Source organism: Schistocerca americana, chromosome 2, assembly GCF_021461395.2.
Source record: "Schistocerca americana isolate TAMUIC-IGC-003095 chromosome 2, iqSchAmer2.1, whole genome shotgun sequence".
Classification (NCBI taxonomy): domain Eukaryota; kingdom Metazoa; phylum Arthropoda; class Insecta; order Orthoptera; family Acrididae; genus Schistocerca; species Schistocerca americana.
This window is the reverse complement of record NC_060120.1, coordinates 343,051,416-343,070,270: the sequence shown is the minus strand read 5'-3', so window position 1 is coordinate 343,070,270 and position 18,855 is coordinate 343,051,416. Positions and strand designations below refer to the sequence as shown.

General features: G+C 45.0%; 1 protein-coding gene across 1 annotated transcript in view; it reads right to left on the bottom strand.

Annotated features, from left to right (window-relative positions):
* Positions 1-18,855, bottom strand: part of LOC124594001 (uncharacterized protein C6orf132 homolog) — a 66,920-nt gene that overhangs the window by 5,793 nt on the left and 42,272 nt on the right. The window contains exon 4 of the mRNA XM_047132353.1: positions 1,481-1,896. Within this exon, the coding sequence (XP_046988309.1) occupies positions 1,481-1,896 (416 nt within the window). The remainder of the gene's footprint in view (positions 1-1,480; positions 1,897-18,855) is intronic.

Below are 18,855 nucleotides of genomic sequence, written 5' to 3'. Positions count from 1 at the left end.
GAAATTTATGTATGGCATACTGCATACTTGATTATTTCCTGTTTTTTTTTTTAATTCTTATTACATTCATCGATTTTTAGAACCAAATTCTTGCTGTCTCTTGCCCCATTTTATACCGCGTCGCACGTCATATAATCTGTAGACTGAAGAGCGAGCAGGTGAGTCCTCACTTTGTCTATCCAACCGGCCCTTCTGCAGTGCGCCTTTTAAAGAGCGGGTGTGCAGTTCTCGGAAGCGGGATGGGAGTGTTTACTTTCCTCTAAATGCGCTAACAATGCACAGAATACAGAAAATTTGTAACTCAGATAACTAATGCAGGAAATGCACGTTGACAGAATATATGTAACTCGAGCCGGCCGCGGTGGTCTAGCGGTTCTAGGCACTCAGTCCGGAACCGCGCGACTGCTACGGTCGCAGGTTCGAATCCTGCCTCAGGCATGGATGTGTGTGATGTCCTTAGGTTAGTTGAGTTTAAGTAGTTCTAAGTTCTAGGGGACTGATGACCACAGATGTTAAGTCCCATAGTGCTCAGAGCCATTTGAACCATTTTTTAACTCGAACCACGCTGCACTGCATTACTGGATTAAAAACTGTTTCTTAATTATCTAGGCTACCTACCAGCAAAGATCACTTTCTCCACCACAAGGACTGCTTGCTATTTGTTTACAGACAGACTACACCATAACGTTAATATTGTTGTCTTTGTTTTTATTACTAATTTATGTCTTAACTGCTAGAACACCGTAACGCTATTTGAGGTTTTTGTGGCGGTGTTCGTAGCGACAAGCAATTCGCTTTAGAAACGGCATACGAAGTCACCGCCACACTTTTAATAGCGGGCCGACCGGTCCGCTGGAACAGTGAACAGAAAGATGAAAACCCAAACACTCTGATTAAATAAAAGTCGGTACTTATCTTTATTAAAGATGATACAGAAACACAGTAGTGAACTCCGTGTCTACAGAAATCTGCCTAGTTCGAGTCGGAGCGGCTAGGTCAGCGTCGGCTGACGACAAACAACAACTCTGCTGCGATGAACACACAACTGACTAGCAAGTACACAATTCGGTGGCGAGTATACAACTGAGCGGCGAATACCGAACTGTCCTAGCGCTCGCGACTCCAGCGCTTAAGAAACCAGAAGCCAGCGGTGGCGCGCGCAGACTTGCGGCGATTTCCTGTCTCGCTGGCGCTGCTTATGCGGACGGCGTCCAGACTTTGATGCTGCCAACCTTTTGGCAGCGGGCTCGGGTGGCATTACTGGCTAGGATATAACACTCCTCCCCCCCCCCCCAAATCGCCGCACCGTCGTTGAATAATGACGTGGCGAGCGTCGACGGCGGGGGAGGGGTCTGGCCGCAAGCGTAGCAGAAGAGACCGGGGCGGAGACTGTTGTCGGTGGCAGTCCCCGGTCCGCACCCCAGCATTGGCTGCGCGGGGCCTCGGGAAACACCGACTGAAAACCGAGGTCAGGGTGCACGCCTGTGACCACGGGCGCAGCTTCTGGTACAGGACGCGACGGGGCGTCGGGTCCCACGAAGAGAGGCAGCGTCTCCTGACGCTGCGTCGACGACTGCTGAGTGGGCGCCGGACAAGGCGCTGCGGTGTCAGACTCCTTGGGGGTGAACAGAGAAAGCGGCTGCAGGACAGGCTGCACAGCCACCGCTTGGGACGGCGGCCCGGCTGAGGGGTCGACGTCCATCAGCTCCGAAGGCGGTGGCGACTGAAGAGGGACCGCAGGCGCCGGAGCGACCACCTGGGGCGCTCCCGGATGAAGCTGCGCGGGAGGCATCAACGGGACGGGCTGTCGGCGTGGTAGCGGCGACGGCTGCTGCTGCTGCCCTGGGGGCGGCAGCGAAGTCGAAAGGCGCAGCTGGAACCCGCCGCGGACCAAATCTGTGGACAAAGAACGAGCGGCAGAATCCGGGCGGCCAGCGCGGCGCAACTGGTTCTGATGCCTCCTGTGCACCCCAGTAGCACCTTGAACAGTATAAAAACAGCGACCCTGGACACTTATCACGGTACCACGTTCCCAACGACGGCGACCGTGATAAACTCTGAAAAAAACGGCGTCGTTGCGCTGAAAACGCGTGCGATGCTCAGAAGCGGCGGGTCGATCCGGGGGGTGCAACAACCGTAATAGGGTGCGATGACGACGGCCGTGGAGAAGCTCCGCAGGCGAAGGGCCGTCGCGTGGCGTGGTCCGGTACGACGACAGGAACGTGATGAGGGCCTGCTGACGAGAGTGCGTAGCACGAAGGCGATCCATATGATCCTTGAATGTGCGTACAAAACGTTCCGCTGCACCATTCGATTGAGGGTGGAACGGCGGAGTAAGAACATGGCGAATGCCATTGGCAGAACAAAAACTTTCAAATTCAGCAGAGGTAAATTGTGGACCATTGTCAGACACTAAAACTTCTGGAAGACCCTCAATACAAAAAATTGAAGTCAACGCCTGTATAGTTTGTGCAGACGTTGTAGACTGCATGGGCACAACAAACGGAAAATTACTAAATGCATCTATCACGATGAGCCAACGAGAATTCCAATATGGACCAGCGAAATCAATATGTACTCGCTGCCAGGGACCGGCAGGGCGTGCCCACTCAAAATAGCGTTGAGGCGGAGCAGCTTGGTGTTCGGCACACGTCGAACAATCTGTAGACATCTGCGTAATCTGCTTATCAATGCCGATCCATGTACAATGACGGCGGGCAAGCTGCTTGGTGCGGACCACTCCCCAATGACCTTGATGCAACAAGTCGAGGACCTTGGATTGGAGCACTTGGGGAACCACTACACGAAGCTGGTCATTCTCGGTGCGTAACAGCAAAACTCCGTGCGAAAAAGACAACAGATGACGTTGCGGATAATAGCGACGAACCACAGGATCCGATATGTCCTTTGCCTTGGACGGCCAACCACGTTGAACAAAACGTAATAGTAAACTCAGATGAGGATCCGTAGCTGTCTCACGTGCCACCTGACGATAATCAATCGGAAAATCCCGGAGGGATTGATGCTCCTCGGCGTCAATCTGATGGCAAGAGTCTTCAGAGGAATCGAAGACATCATCCGCAGCAATCGGCAATCTAGAAAGCGCGTCAGCGTTTGCATGCTGAGCTGTAGGGCGATACAGTATCTCATACTGGTATTGTGATAACAAAAGAGCCCAACGTTGTAGTCTCTGAGCTGTCCGCTGAGGAACTGGTTTAGACGGATGAAACAGTGACGTCAGAGGCTTGTGATCTGTTACTAAATAGAATGGTCTACCATAGAGGTAGTGGTGGAATTTTGTGACACCGAACACGAGAGCCAACGCTTCCTTGTCCAATTGGCTATAATTACACTGAGCTTTGTTTAGCATGCGAACGCAATAGGACGTTCGGTGTTACCGACTCGGTGAGACAACACAGCACCGAGGCCGAAAGAAGAGGCATCGCAAGCTAACACTAGAGGCTTGTTTGGGTCGTAATGGACCAGACAACGATCATTCAATAAAGCCTCTTTAAGCTGCTGAAAGGCTGATTGGCAATCAGCTGACCACACAAACGGAACATTCTTACGGCGGAGACGATGCAACGGTGCAGCAATCTGTGATGCATTTGGTATAAACCTAATATAATATGTCAATTTGCCAAGAACTGCTTGCAATTCATGCAGATTGCGAGGGGCGGGCAAATCACGAATAGCTGCTAAATGTGACTGGGAGGGATGAATGCCTTGAGCATTAATAACATGTCCCAGATACTCCATCTCCGTAAGGAAAAATGAACATTTATCGATGTTGCAACGTAGGCCTGCCTGAGACAACACTGTAAACAAACACTCCAAATTACGGAAATGTTCAGCAGGCGTCCGACCGGACACAACAATATCGTCTAAATAGTTGCAACACGATGGCACATTAGCCAGAAGTTGTGACAAAAAACGCTGAAAAACAGCTGGAGCTGACGCACAACCAAAAGGCAAACGCAGAAAACGGAACAACCCCAACGACGTGTTTATGACAAAATACTGTTGTGATTGCTCGTCGAGGGGCAATTGCAAATATGCTTCACGGAGATCAATTTTGGAAAAGAACCGAGCTTCCCCTAACTTATCCATCAGCTCGTCCGGTCTAGGCAAAGGAAAAGAATCAATGACAGTCTGAGGATTAACTGTCGACTTAAAATCAGCACACAAACGTAACTTGCCAGACGGTTTCTTTATAATAACTAAGGGAGAAGCCCACTGGCTCGCTGAAACTGGTTGAATAACACCGTTGTTTTGCCAACGACGAAGTTCATCTTCTACAGATGCCCGGAGGGCGTGAGGCACTGGACGAGCACGACAAAATCGAGGCTGAGCATTATCTTTTAACGTAATATGAGCGGCAAAGTTCGCAGCACAACCTAGTTCGTCTTTAAATATGTCACTGTATCGTTTACACAAATCGGTTATGCTGTCTTGAGGAACAACAACAGAATTAATTTGCAACACATTGTCTTGGATAGACAGGCCAAACAAGTCAAAACAGTCTAATCCGAAAATGTTTACACTGTCTGTAGCGCGGAGCACTGTGAATGAAACTGTTTTTGTATTGCCACGGAATGTGGCTGGCACGCTACATACACCTAACACAGGAATTTGCTCTCCACTATAAGTAGCCAAAGAATGTTTTGCCGCTGAAAGTTTAGGGCGGCCGATAGCCGCATACGTAGCACTATTTATGAGAGTCACACACGCACCAGTGTCTAATTGAAAATTGAAGGTCTTATCCTGGATGCGTAGCTTCACAAATAGTTTATTACACTGTCTCTGGATCGGTGCAGTGGAGGCGGAAGACACAAAATCAGCGCGGTTAGCGCGTGTTCCCTGCTTACGACAACTCGTGGGTTGGGCGGGTGGAACAACAACTCCCGCTTCACTTGCAGTCTGTACATTACTTTTTACAGCGTTTGAATTACGCTTGGGTCGCATAGCAGAGGGCTGGGTGGGTGGCTTATTGCGAACAAGTTTATTACCCACACGAACCGTGGAAGACTCTTTAAACGCGACCTTCTGGGCGGGATGGCTTTGAAGAACATGAATATCCATGGGCTGGGCAGCACTAGAATTGTTCTTGCGTTTACGCAAACAAACAGTCTGGATGTGTCCTTTCCTTTGACAAAAGTGACAAACAGCGTTTCTTAACGGGCAACGTTCACGAGGCTGAGCAAGAACACACTTAGGGCAAGACTTAACTCTATCATTTTGCACACGCGGCTGACGAATGTGTTTAACATGACGCGGCCGGCTAGTGTTTACAGTCTGACTCTGCCGGTGGGGCCGCGGGCGTGACATAACTTGCTTAGCACAGGCAATTTGAGAAATACATGGCTGATCTAACTCACACTCAGCATAGTCAAAAGTATCTTGGGCTTCAATGATGTTCATCACAGTCTCTAATGACGGGTCAGGCAACTTTAAGATAGCAGCACGAATACGAGAATCTGCAATGTTTTGAGTAATAGCGTCTCGTAACATGACATCACTGTAGGAAGCTCCACACACACAATTAAATCGGCACTGACGGGTGAGGCCCCGTAAATCTGTTAACCACTGTTTATTAGATTGATGTGGCAGTTTCTTTAATCTGAAGAACTTGAATCTGGCTGCTGCCACATGAACTCGCGACTCGAAATACTCAGCAAGCTTGTTAACAACAACGTCATAGTCTAAAGCTTCTGGCTGGGATTCCGGGAACAACTTACAAAGTAGTCGATAGACTTCCACGCCTGCAGTGGAAATTAAATAAAGCTGCCGCTCAGTACCTGTGATTTTGTAGACTGTCATGTGCGCCTGCAACTGCGCGAAATATTCTCGCCATTCTTCTCTTGATGCATCAAAAGCACGGAAAGGTGGTGCTGCCTGTGCTTGTTCCTTTTGTGTTGGAGGATTAGCCGCTTGTTTGGCGATTGCTTCCACCAGACTTTGTATTTGCTGACTCTGTAACAAGATCAACTGTTGTAATTCGGCAGACATAGTGAACACAAATTAAACCAGCCCCCAAAATTTTATCGCTATAATTAGTATAACCAGAAACAAGTTGAACCAGCCCTGCACACGAGTTCGGAAGTTCTCGTCGCCAGTTTTGTGGCGGTGTTCGTAGCGACAAGCAATTCGCTTTAGAAACGGCTTACGAAGTCACCGCCACACGTTTAATAGCGGGCCGACCGGTCCGCTGGAACAGTGAACAGAAAGATGAAAACCCAAACACTCTGATTAAATAAAAGTCGGTACTTATCTTTATTAACGAAGATACAGAAACACAGTAGTGAACTCTGTGTCTACAGAAATCTGTCTAGTTCGAGTCGGAGCGGCTAGGTCAGCGTCGTCTGACGACAAACAACAACTCTGCTGCGATGAACACACAACTGACTAGCAACTCCAGCGCTTAAGAACCCAGAAGCCAGCGGTGGCGCGCGCAGACTTGCGGCGATTTCCTGTCTCGCTGGCGCTGCTTATGCGGACGGCGTCCGGACTTTGATGCTGCCAACCTTTTGGCAGCGGGCTCGGGTGGCATTACTGGCTAGGATATAACAGAGGTGATTATATATTTAAATTTCTGAAATTTGTAGCTTAACTCTCTAACCCCTATACATGAAATATTATAAAAAATTTGTAGCTATATACTTCTTGTCCGCTATGTACAGGTTGGCGCACGAAATGTGTTACCAATTGTTTCTTTCACAATTTACGGCGCACATTAGATATCCCGCTGTGATCTCTACTGCAGTACCAGCAGAGCTTGGAAAAACAAATGAGTTACGAAATGACGTGTAATTCACGATACTGCCGCTAGGAGACTAGTAAGCAGCAATGGCTGACAATGGAAGACTGACGACACAGCAACGATCGGCAATTGTGTTACTTTTTCATGAAACGAAAAGCCTTGTTGTCACTCAGAGGCGTTTTCGACAACAGTTTAACACACGATGGGTCCCTTGCAGCAAGACCATCCACAGGTTGTACGATAAATTTGTACAGGAAGGAACAGTATTGGAAGCGAAGCGACCTCGGCCTAAGCTTCTTTGGTCGCCGGAGAATATTGAAGCAGTACGAGTTACTGTACAGAGAAGTCCCGGGAAATCGTGTAGAAAGGCAGCAGTGCAACTGGGAATATCCAGACGCTCCGTTCAACGCATTCTTAAAAGCTACCTCCATATGTACCCATACAAGATGACCTGTGCGCAGAAGCTCACTGAAGAACACAAGCAGCAGAGACTACTGTTTGCTCAGTGGTCGGAGGGTAGGGAAGAAACTCAACAACGTTTGGTTTTCAGACGAGGTGCATTTTCATTTAGACGGTGTGGTTAAAACAAACAAAATGTACTCTTTTGGGCCACTTAAAACCCACAAGTGCTTCATGAACGACAACATTATGCTCCGAGGATTACAGCGTGGGGAACCATTTCCAGTCACGGACTTATTGGACCCATTTTCTTTGAAGAAATGGTGGACATATTGAGCATGTGCTGTGTTAGAACAAATCTCCATGGACGGCTCTCCATTGTAGTATATGTTCCTTTCAGATTGTATTGACAATAAAGTTTATATTCAAAAACAAAATGGTAATACATTTCGTGCGCCACCCTGTATTTAGTCCTTCATTATTATTTTTCAGATTTTAATCTCCAAATTGTAACTTAAGTTGAATACCTCTTGTAGTACTTCTTCCTTTAAAATCTAGAGACATTTGCATATTTTAGACAGGGTTTCAGGGTTTGGCATTGCTATGCACCAAGAGGGCCGGCCAAAGTGGCCGTGCAGTTCTAGGTGCTGCAGTCTGGAACCGCGAGACCGCTACGGTCACAGGTTCGAATCCTGCCTCAGGCATGGATGTGTGTGATGTCCTTAGGTTAGTTAGGTTTAACTAGTTCTAAGTTCTAGGGGACTAATGACCTCAGCAGTTGAGTCTCATGGTGCTCAGAGCCATTTGAAGCATTTGCACCAAGAGATGCTGACACCAGTCCTGTTGAGCCAAGCTGTCACGTTATGGATTGAGTGTGCAAATCTTGTGACAGCTGCAAGCAGAAAATTTCATTGCTCAGCACGAGTGCTACAGTGAGACGGTTTGCAACAGAAAGAGAAATTTCTATAAACATTTTTAGAGCCACAAAGGACAATTGGTAATGGTTAACAGTGACTGTTGTTTTTGCAGTCCCGGACCTCAGTTCGCCCGCCAACTGGGATTTAAAATGCCGCGTCGAGAGGTCGCAGCGTCACGCACAGACCGACGTGCGAGTTGTAGTGCGACGCGAGGGACACTTGTGGCCGTGTGCACAGCCAGCGCGCAGGGGGCGCCATTGTTCCGCCTAACGAGCGAACTCGCCCGCCGAACGCCAGTGGCTCGCGGTTCGTGCCGCATGCTTAACGAGGGTAAATAAAAACAACGGCCACGGAGGAGCACGAGGGAGCAGCCGATTACGAGGGGGCGAAGCGAATCCCCTAGTTTTCCCCGCCGGCCCTTGCCCACAACGGAATACCAGCAACGGTCCTTTCCTTTTACAGAGCCCCGTGCATCAGCCTGCTGTTGCTTTAGGGTAATTTAACTGTACGTTGATCAACTACGAGCCAGAATGAAAAATGTCCCTATCGTAGCTTCAAAAAAAAAAATGTGAATATATCCTGGGCAGACATTTCGACTTATGTTTTAACTTGAAAGATATATCAATATATCTTGACTTTTTAGCATTAGTACCCATGTCGTTAATATGACACATCGTGCCAAGCAAAGTAACAAGACACGTGATATATAACATGACACATCCCGTCATGTCATCTAACATGGCATTTGTCATGTCATGCAATATGAGGCAATTTGGCATTGGAGTTGATGATGCATATATCACCACTCTGTTAAACTTCTAATTACAGATGGCCTCTACTCTCAGATACTTCTTATTGTAGATGCATCCCACTCTCTAGAAGCACATAATTTTGTATTTTTGAATACATTGTGGGAGTGAACAGTGATCAATGTGTTACAAATATTTACTACCAAAAACAGTCTTGATCACAATTTATTTATTACAGGGACCGGTATCGACCACTACTGTGGTCATCTCCAGAACAATAAGCAAGAACCTCCTTCTGGTGGTAAATCACTACCAGAAGGAGGTTCTTACTCATTGGCCTGAAGATGACCACAGTAGTCGTTGAAAGCAGTCACCGTAATAAATAAATTGTGAACAAGACTGTTTTTGGTAGTCATAATTTTGCGTATATTTGTTCTTGCACCGCTCACCAACTATGAGACGAGTGGTACGTCTGAGAGAGCTCACTGTTTTGGGAAAGTAGGGTTAACTCGTAAGAAAGCGCTAATGTATCAGTATGTTTTGGTTTAAACATCTTTGTAGCAGCCAGATAAGACGAAAGGCTAGCTCCCTCTTTTAGGTTCCTACCTCTGCCGAGGCCATATTCGCTTTTCTTCTGCGATTGTATCATTTTTAATTCTGGCTCCCAAAATTTTTTACCCTAACTAAATTTTGAATAACTCCGCCATAGCTTGGCAACCAATGTAGATTTCTGTTATCTCAGATGACGACTGATGAGGTATAGCCTTGGTTTTTTAATGCCTTTCGAACCATGTTGCTTATATCGTGGCAACGGATAAAGCTTTCACGAAACAACAGGTCGACCAGCAATTCCATGTACTTCTGCCGGCCGCAGTGGCCGAGTGGTTCTAGGTGCTTCAGTCTGGAACCGTGCGACCGCTACGGTCGCAGGTTCGAATCCTGCATCGGGGATGGATGTGTGTGATGTCCTTCGGTTAGTTAGGTTTAAGTAGTTCTAAGTTCTAGGGGACTGATGATCTCAGCTGGCTCAAATGGCTCTGAGCACTATGGGACTTAACATCTCTGGTCATCAGTCCCCTAGAACTTAGAACTACTTAAACCTAACTAACCTAAGGACAGCACACAACACCCAGCCATCACGAGGCAGAGAAAATCCCTGACCCCGCCGGGAATCGAACCCGGGAACCCGGGCGTGGGAAGCGAGAACGTTACCACGAGATGCGGGCGACCTCAGCTGTTAAGTCCCATAGTGCTCAGAGCCATTTGAACCATGCACTTTTCTATTTCGTTACAAACCTTGAACTGATTCTCGCAAGTTGTAAACATAGAAGTCTCGCACGTAAAAAACTCACAAAAAATTAGTTTTTCCGCGTAAAATCTGAATGAAGCTAGATTTTTGAAAGTCGGTTTTCAATTTTATTGTAAGAATGCGGTTTTTGATGTATTTGATTCGTTTTGTACCGTTTCTGCGCACACAGTTCACTTAAGAACGCATTTTACGTAACTACATATAGCTCGACTTTAAATCACCGTATCTCCTCAGCAGATAAAGATTATTCGGTAAAAATTATTTAGTTTTGACTTTATACAAAGTTTAAACCGATTCGTACAAGTTTAAAGTACAGAAGTAGCGCTACGGTCGCAGGTTCGAATCCTGCCTCGGGGATGGATGTGTGTGATGTCCTTAGGTTAGTTAGGTTTAATTAGTTCTAAGTTCTAGGGGACTGATGACCACGGATGTTAAGTCCCATAGTGCTCAGAGCCATTTGAACCATTTTGAACAGAAGTAGCGCGCTTCAGAAACCTCCCAGAAAACCGTGGTTTTCTGCAAGTAAAAGCCAAAAGAAGCCAGTTTCTTTTCAGATGGTTTCAATATCCCATACAATGATGGAACAAATTGCAACCATCAGTCTCGCTCCAGTCCTGGTTTATTTAAGGGTGATTGTTTTCGCACATAAATTCCTAACGAGGCTTACAGTTTTGGCGGGTAAAATCCAAACGGTTCGTACGCAAATGGTGCCATTAGATGAGCATTATTTCAGCCCAATTAAAATCGATTTACACAGAACGCCTGGGTGCTAGCTTTGGTTCGTTGTTTAAGCCATATTTAAAATACTGTAACATAACTTCAGTATCACAGATATTCGAATGGCTATACAAATGGCCGCTCGTTCGGGCCAAGCCAAAAACGTTTTACCCACATTCCCGGCTCAAATAGGAACCGAGCTCTAAGACCCCCACCTCCCTCCCCCCTTCCCTGCGATACTGCGCGCGGCTTTTTCAAAGAGCATGTGTAAGATACTTAGTACCAACATGACGGATTATTTTTTCTGTTCCATTCGTGTATGAAAATAAGAATACATGATAGGTTATTCATCATAATGATGTTTGAGCTCCGCGGCTGCAGGATTATACTGCTTGAAGAACGATAGCAAGCAGATACGTTTTATACGGCTTTATTTACACGAAGCCGCATTTCGAATTTTCGCCCCATCTTCAGTTGGTGTAATACAGCAATTTCTTCGTCGTTTATGTAGACTGCATTTTAAATGCTGCAGCTTGGCTGCACAACATAATTCGCTTAGATACGACGTTCTTGTACTATACATTTATGTTTAATTAATAATTCGCGGCAGTTACTTCTATTCTGTAACTTCTAGTTCATTTTTTTCTATTTATATGCGTAACAGACATCCTTTTAGCTTCACCGATGTTGCACAGCATTAGCCACGTGGACGACTTAGGTGTTTGTTTAGGCTGGAAATTACACCTAAGTCTAACTTGCAGTTTCCTTGTAACAATTAATCTCTATGTATAAAAGGTAATGTCCTGATTGACTGACTGATTCATCATCACCCAGACCAAAATGCTAAGGACAGAAACTTGAAATTTGGAGAAGGTGTGGATCTTATCTAGTATGGGCGTCGTTTAAGAAGGGATTCTTCGAAGTTCCAAACCTAAGGAGGTGAAATAGGGGATGAAGGATTTTTTTTTGCAAAATATCGGTATTAAAGGCAATTTTGAAGCTAGACCTACGAAAATTAGTATTTGGTTTCTCGATCATAAAAAAGTAATATGTGTTTCAGAATTTCGTGCAATAGTGGGTGAAATATTTTTTGAAAATGTATATTATTAAAGAGCTACTAAAGTACTTTTAAAGCTGCAGCTATGAACATTGGTTACAAATAAAAAACATATGTTTGAATGTTTTTGGAAATTGAATCCCCCAGGGGGTGAAATAGCGTACAAGAATTTTTAAGAAAATATTTACTATGAAAACATTTTTGAAGCTAAATCTGTGAAAATTTGTATTTGGCTTTTCTGTTAGAAATAGAACATACGTATCTCACCGTTTTTGGAAATTCAACCCCTAAGGGGGTGAAACGTTTTATGAAAATATTTCATTTCGAAAGCATTTTTTAAGCTGAATTTGAAAATTGGTGTTTAGGTTCTCGGTCAGAGATAAAAAACATGTTTCACTGTTCTCGGAATTTAGACTGATTCAGTGACTCATCATCGCCCAGCCTCATTTCTAAGGATAGGGTGTGGATCTTATACTGTGGGCATCGTTTAAGAAGGGATTGTCCGAAATTCCACTTCTAAGGATGTGAAATAGGAGATGAAAGGCTTTTTGGAAGTATGTCGCCATCAAGGGAATTTTGAAGCTAGAACTCGAAGACTGGTATTTTGTTTCTCAGTCAGAAAATAAACAATGCGTGTTTCAGCATTTCTGGAAATTCAACCACTAAGGGGATTCAATTGTGGGTGAATTCTTTTTTAAAATAAATAATTTCTAAAGAACAAATAAAGGGTTTTTAGACTACATCTATGACAATTGGTATTTGACTTCACGGGTGGAGATAAAAATAATACATGTTTCAATGTTTCTGGAAATTCAACCCCTAAGAGAGTGCAATAGAGGATGAACATTTTTAAGAAAATATTTTGTTACATTAAAAAATTTTAAAGCTAAATTTATAATTCCACTTGCTCGGTTAGATATAAAGAAATATTTGTTGGAAGTTGCTATGGAAGTATCTCCACACGCACGCAAAAGGCATGATTAACAAAAACTTTGTACACCAGCTACCAGAATCACTTTTTGGTCAGAAGTAAATTTGTAGAAGACCATGTTCATATCGCCTTAATTAGCGTGAAAAGCTTAGAAGGTGTTTGAATTACTGAACAACATAAAAATTCTATTAAAAAAGCAAAAAAGGTCTCTGCAGGCCATACAGTCTACGTAAGCGAAGCAGAGAGCGCTACGCTAGTTAAATATAAACACACAACTCGGGAACGCAGGACCGCGGCAGCGTTCAAAATACAATCGACATAAATAATGAGAATACAAATGTATTGCGCCACATAAATATGGAATAAAAAGCGAAACGCATCTTGGTACAAATGAAGCCTTAAAAAATGTCGCTGGTTGCCGAAGTTCAAGTTAATTGGAAAAAAGTACCATTTGTCTTCATATGTGCTGTAACATGTCTTATCTTAAATTGTATTCGAAGAGATATACATTGAAAGCATCACACAGTCTACCTCGAATACCATTACATTTAACAGGGTTTCGTGGTTGTTGGCAGAAATTATGCTGCTCTCGTTTATAATGAACGTTCGCCATCCATTACAATGAACCAGATATTATTAGTTAAAAATCCTTCAAGTGAATCACATACACTATGAGATCAAAAGTATCCGGACACTCCCAAAACCATACGTTTTTCAAATTAGGTGCATTGTGCTACCACCTACTGCCAAGGTACTCCATATCAGTGACCTCAGTTGTCATTAACATCGTGAGAGAGCAGGGTGGGGCGCTCCGCGGATCTCACGGACTTCGAACGTGGTCAGGCGATCGGGTGTCACTTGTGTCATATGTCTGTACGCGAGGTTTCCGCACTCCTAAACATCCCTAGGTCCACTGTTTCCGATGAGACAGCAAAGTGGAAACATGAGGAGACACGTACAGCACAAAAGCGTACAGGCCGATCGCGTCTATCCATACCATCGCACAGGAATACCAAACTGCATCAGGATCCACTGCAAGTACTATGACAGTTAGGTCGGATGTGAGAAAACGTGGATTTCTAGGTCGAGCGGCTGCTCATAACCCACACATGACGCCTGTAAATGCCAAACGACACCTCGCTTGGTGTAAGAAGCGTAAACATTGGACGATTGAACAGTGGAAAAACGTTGTGTGGAGTGACGAATCTCGGTACACAACGTGGCGAGAAAATGGCAGGGTATGGGTATGACGAATTCCCGGTGAACGTCATCTGCCAGCGTGTAAAATTCGGAGGCGATGGTGTTTTGGTGTGGTCTGTTTTTCATGTAGGGGGCTTCCACCCCTTCTTGTTTTGCATGGCGGTATCACAGCACAGGCCTACATTGATGTTTCAAGCACCTTCTTGCTTCCCACTGTTGAAGATCAATTCGGGGACGGCTACTGCATCTTTAAACACAATCGAACACCTGTTTATAATGCACGGCCTGTGGCGGAGTGGTTACACGACAATAACATCCCTGTAATGGACTGGCCTGCACAAAGTCCTTACCTGAATCCTATAGAACACCTTTGGGATGTTTTGGAACGCTGACTTCGTGCCAGGCCTCACCGACTGACATCGATACCTCTCCTCAGTGCAACACTCCTTGAGGAATGGGCTGCCATTCCCCTAGAAACCTTCCGGCACTTGATTGAACGTATGCCTGCGAGAGAGAAAGCTGTCATCAAGGCTAAGGGTGGGCCAGCAGCATATTGAATTCCAGCATTACCGATGGAGGTCGCCACGAACTTGTACGTCATTTTCAGCCAGGTGTCCGGGCACTTATGATCATGTAGTGCATGGGGCAATGGTTTGTAAACAATAACACATCTGAAATGAACTGGCCTACCCAGAAGTCAGGCTGAATCGCAACTGAACAGCATTGGGCTGAAGTATAACGTCAGCTTCTCTCCAGACTCCTCTGGTTTCGGCTCTTGATGTAGAACGGCCGCCATTCCTCCAGACATCAGACGCTTCATTGGACGTATCGTCATCAGAGTTCGAGAAGTCATAAAGGCGAAGAGTGGACACACCTCATATTAATGCCCAATAACAGCTGTCCAGATATGTTTGATCAGACAGTTTCATGCTCTTACTTCTGTATACCCTCGTCGCCAATTTTGTAAATGCATCATCGTTATTGCTGTGGAGGCCGAGTTGATGAGTTCGTGAAACGGTTTCTGGTGCAGTACACCACTAAGACAGTTTCTTCCTGACGCTATTACTCAGTTATGCCCCAGGATCAAGTAACAGGATAACAGTACGAAGGTTCTAAAAAACTTCAACAAATTAGTAACGAAGTCACACAAACGAGTTGAAAAGGTTTAATTATCTTTATGCCTTGTTGAATGATTAAGCCTGCAACACTGCATGTATAGATAAACTTCACAGTACGTATCAAATGCAATTTACAACAACTGTGTTCACTTCTGAGCGTTCACTATTCGACGTTCCCTGTCTAAGTCAGCCCTGGACGATGATCTATAACCAAATGCTGCTCTTCTGTCTTCCGAGTAGGTTTCTGTACATTATCTTCTGGTCACTGGCGGATTGTACTCGGCCGGCAGTTGTTCGAAGCGAAGTCGATATCTTCATCCTCAGCGCCGCCGCTGGCGCTGGTGGAACTCGCGCAAGTGGGGAGTCTCTACGGCACTGTCACCAGCTCGCATCTTTGCGCCTGTGGTGTTTTTACCCTGACTGTGTCTTGTTCGGACGACACAGCACGTATCTTCGTCATCGGTGAATTGTATGGTACAGGGTCGAACGGTTTTTTCTGGAATGTAACAAGGGCAATATCCCAGTTCGAATAGCTGTAACGGTTTTAAAATAAGGGGATGTATCTGTTCTAGCACCAGTCAGAGTCATTTATCTGTAAAGATTTGTATGTGTGTGCCATCGATATTTGGAGATTAACGATATAAAGACAAGCACGAGTCGCTGAAGAAAAGACACGATACAGTGTAAGAGGGACCATGGAGAGCGGATTTCCAACAGTCATAAATCAAATATTACTCGGCATAAAAGCCAACATGCGACACTTTCAACCTGAGATGGAAGCATTACCAGCGAGAAACTGCCACCGTACTTCCTAAGAGGAGTACAAGAAACTTTACTCTTTTTGCCGAAACCTGCCAATTACGGTTACTACTGTATGAGGCAATAGACAGCTGGCCACCTGTCCTCCTACCACAGGAAACCAATACAGTTTCCATTTTCCCACCATAAGAGACAAGTCATATCAATTTTTAAAATTGTGACTTAAGGTCACTCCCCGTAGAGGCGTTACAACAAAATATAAGTGGACATTGGACAAGACAGCACATGAGTAGGTGCACCGGTAGTCAAGTGCAACAGTGACCGAGATATCATCCTGTGACAGCTGTTTTACAACATGGTGCCGCTCTACATACAGAGAATTTTTATGTTCCCCTGAAGGAATTTCATCATTCGGCAGCCTTGCCTGCGCCATGGGTACCGTGTTGGTGAGCTCCAGACCGAAAAGCACTCGAGGAAGGACTTTTCAGAGTCGTGCTGAAGACGTTGCAGCCTAATCCAAAAGACCTCTAGGCTCGCCATGTAGTTGTAGACACAGTGTTGATTCAACATTACATTCCTGTTGCGGAAGTGCAGTGAAAAAGGGTGAAATTTGAAATCGCACCTAAGAAAGGGTCCGCAGCTCGTGGTCATGCGGTAGCGTTCTCGCTTCCCACGCCCGGGTAATGACTCTGCGGTCGACACGAGAGCAACAGGAGTCAACCCACGACATCGGTCTGGCCGGTTGCGACGCCGTGAGACGGGAGATTGGCGCGCCTTCCTGCGTCCGTTGAAGCGGCTGGCAGAGGACGGTTCGGGAGAACGATTTGGGGGTGCCGCGCCAGGTCTTCTCGAGAAATCGCAGTTTATTAGAAGTTAGATTGGTGATATGTTGTCTGATTTACTCTTGTTAAAGTCTACTTGTTTTCTTGGTAAGGTCACCAGCCGTTTTGCTGTGGGGTCGTCCCACCATTCTTCTCCGTATGCCCACCCGTGGGAAGGTGGTTGTTTATAAATTGGGTGGTCCGTTTTTCCCTTGTGGAGTAGGGGCGGGTTAGAGCAACCTGCGGTTCGGATTGTTCGGTAATCTCCCTATCAATCTGCCGTACGTTAATAGCTGCCTCTGTCATGTTTGTCGGATTTGGTGTGTTAACGAATTTATTGCTTGGAGTGTAACGGCCTGCCGGCCTGAGTGGCCGAGCGGTTCTAGGCGCTTCAGTCTGGAACCGCGCGACCGCTACGGTCGCAAGGTTCGAATCCTGCCTCAGGCATGGATGTGTGTGATGTCCTTAGGTTAGTTAGGTTTAAGTAGTTCTAAGTTCTAGGGGACTGATGACCTCAGATGTTAAGTCCCATAATGCTCAGAGCCATTTGAACCATTTTTTGTAACGGCCTAATACCTGAAATATGTTTTGATCTTTGGAAACTTTGATATTATTGCCTATGATCTTGAGAGGCGGTATGTGTGTACTGTAGAGCATCGTAACTATTGTTTGGCCAACTTTGTATTATTTTATATAAGATTGCATTTCATGGGCTTTTATTTAAAAGACCATTCTAGTATATAAAGTTGCCACCCTTTCACCGTAAGACTTTTCTTAGAAGTTAAATTGAAGTTGCACCTTCGGTGGCAAGGTTAATATTTTAATTGTTAGTGTTTTGTACCATTTCGATCCCTCCTACGGGAGGGTGCATAGTTTGTGTGCTTGTGTAAATTGTTAAAACTCTTAGTTTAAAGTAATGTGGTGTGTGGCAGGTTTGCACCAGTGTAGTCTTTCAGAGGCTGTTGTCAGCGGCCGTAACTACGGCCGTGTGAAAAGGGAGTGGCAAGGTTCTCTGCCCGAAAGCTCATACAGTCAAAACTTGTTTCTTTCTGCCTATGAATAAATTGTAACTTTGATATTTAGAGGGTGCTTTTTGATTATAACTTTAAATCTGTTTCTTTTAAAAATGCTTTTAGGCACTATTAAAGTGAATAAAATTCCCATTTGTTAAAAGGAATTTGTTTATGATTTCATCAGTTACTCTCTGGCAACTACTTGCATGTTTACATAGTGTGATTAAATGTGTTAATGTTCTTGATGAATCGCTAGTAAATAAAATAAAAATATTAAGAATATTCTTTGAAAATAAATCACAGTTCAGAAGTACTGTAAGTAAAAAGCTCCAAAAAAATCAGATCTTGAAGAGATTTTGAAGTGGTACAGAGACTGACAATTTGCGATACATGTTCAGAAATATACAAGTGTACACTTTGCAGATCTAAAAACGTAGTATCCTATGAGTAAAATGCTAATGAGTCATACTTTAAACCAATCAGCTCATAGAAAAACCTGGATGTAATATTGCGTGGTGTGTAAAATGGAATGACCCATAGGTTCAGTCGTAGGTAAAGGGCGTGGTAGATTTGGATTAATTGCTAGGATACTGGGAAAATGCAATAAGTTTACACGGGAGATTGCATACATAACACTTGTACGACCTGATCCAAAATACTGGTCAACTGCGTGGGGTCCGAAAAATATAGGATACCAGCAGATATTGAACGCATACAAACAAGGGCTTCACGAATGGTCACATATTATTTTGACCAAATGCAGATCGCCACGGAGGTGCTAAAAACCGTGAACTAGCAGATGGTTAACGATAGACGCCAACCATATGGCGGAAACCTATTTACAAAGTTTCAAGAAATAGCATTAAGTGAGGACTGCATATGCCAAAATCCTGAATAATTACTTTTTGCAGTGTGGATCGCTCCGACACACGTACGAAGTCAGTAAGTTTCTGGAAGGTACCGGCAGCGATGTGGAGCCATGCCTTCTCCAGAGCCTTGGACAGCTGCGCTAGGTTGAGGCTCCATGCCGTGAATAGGCCGATCGAGGTGGACCCACAGATTGAACCACATACGTACAATGCGAGTTGTGTGACACGTTGCATTA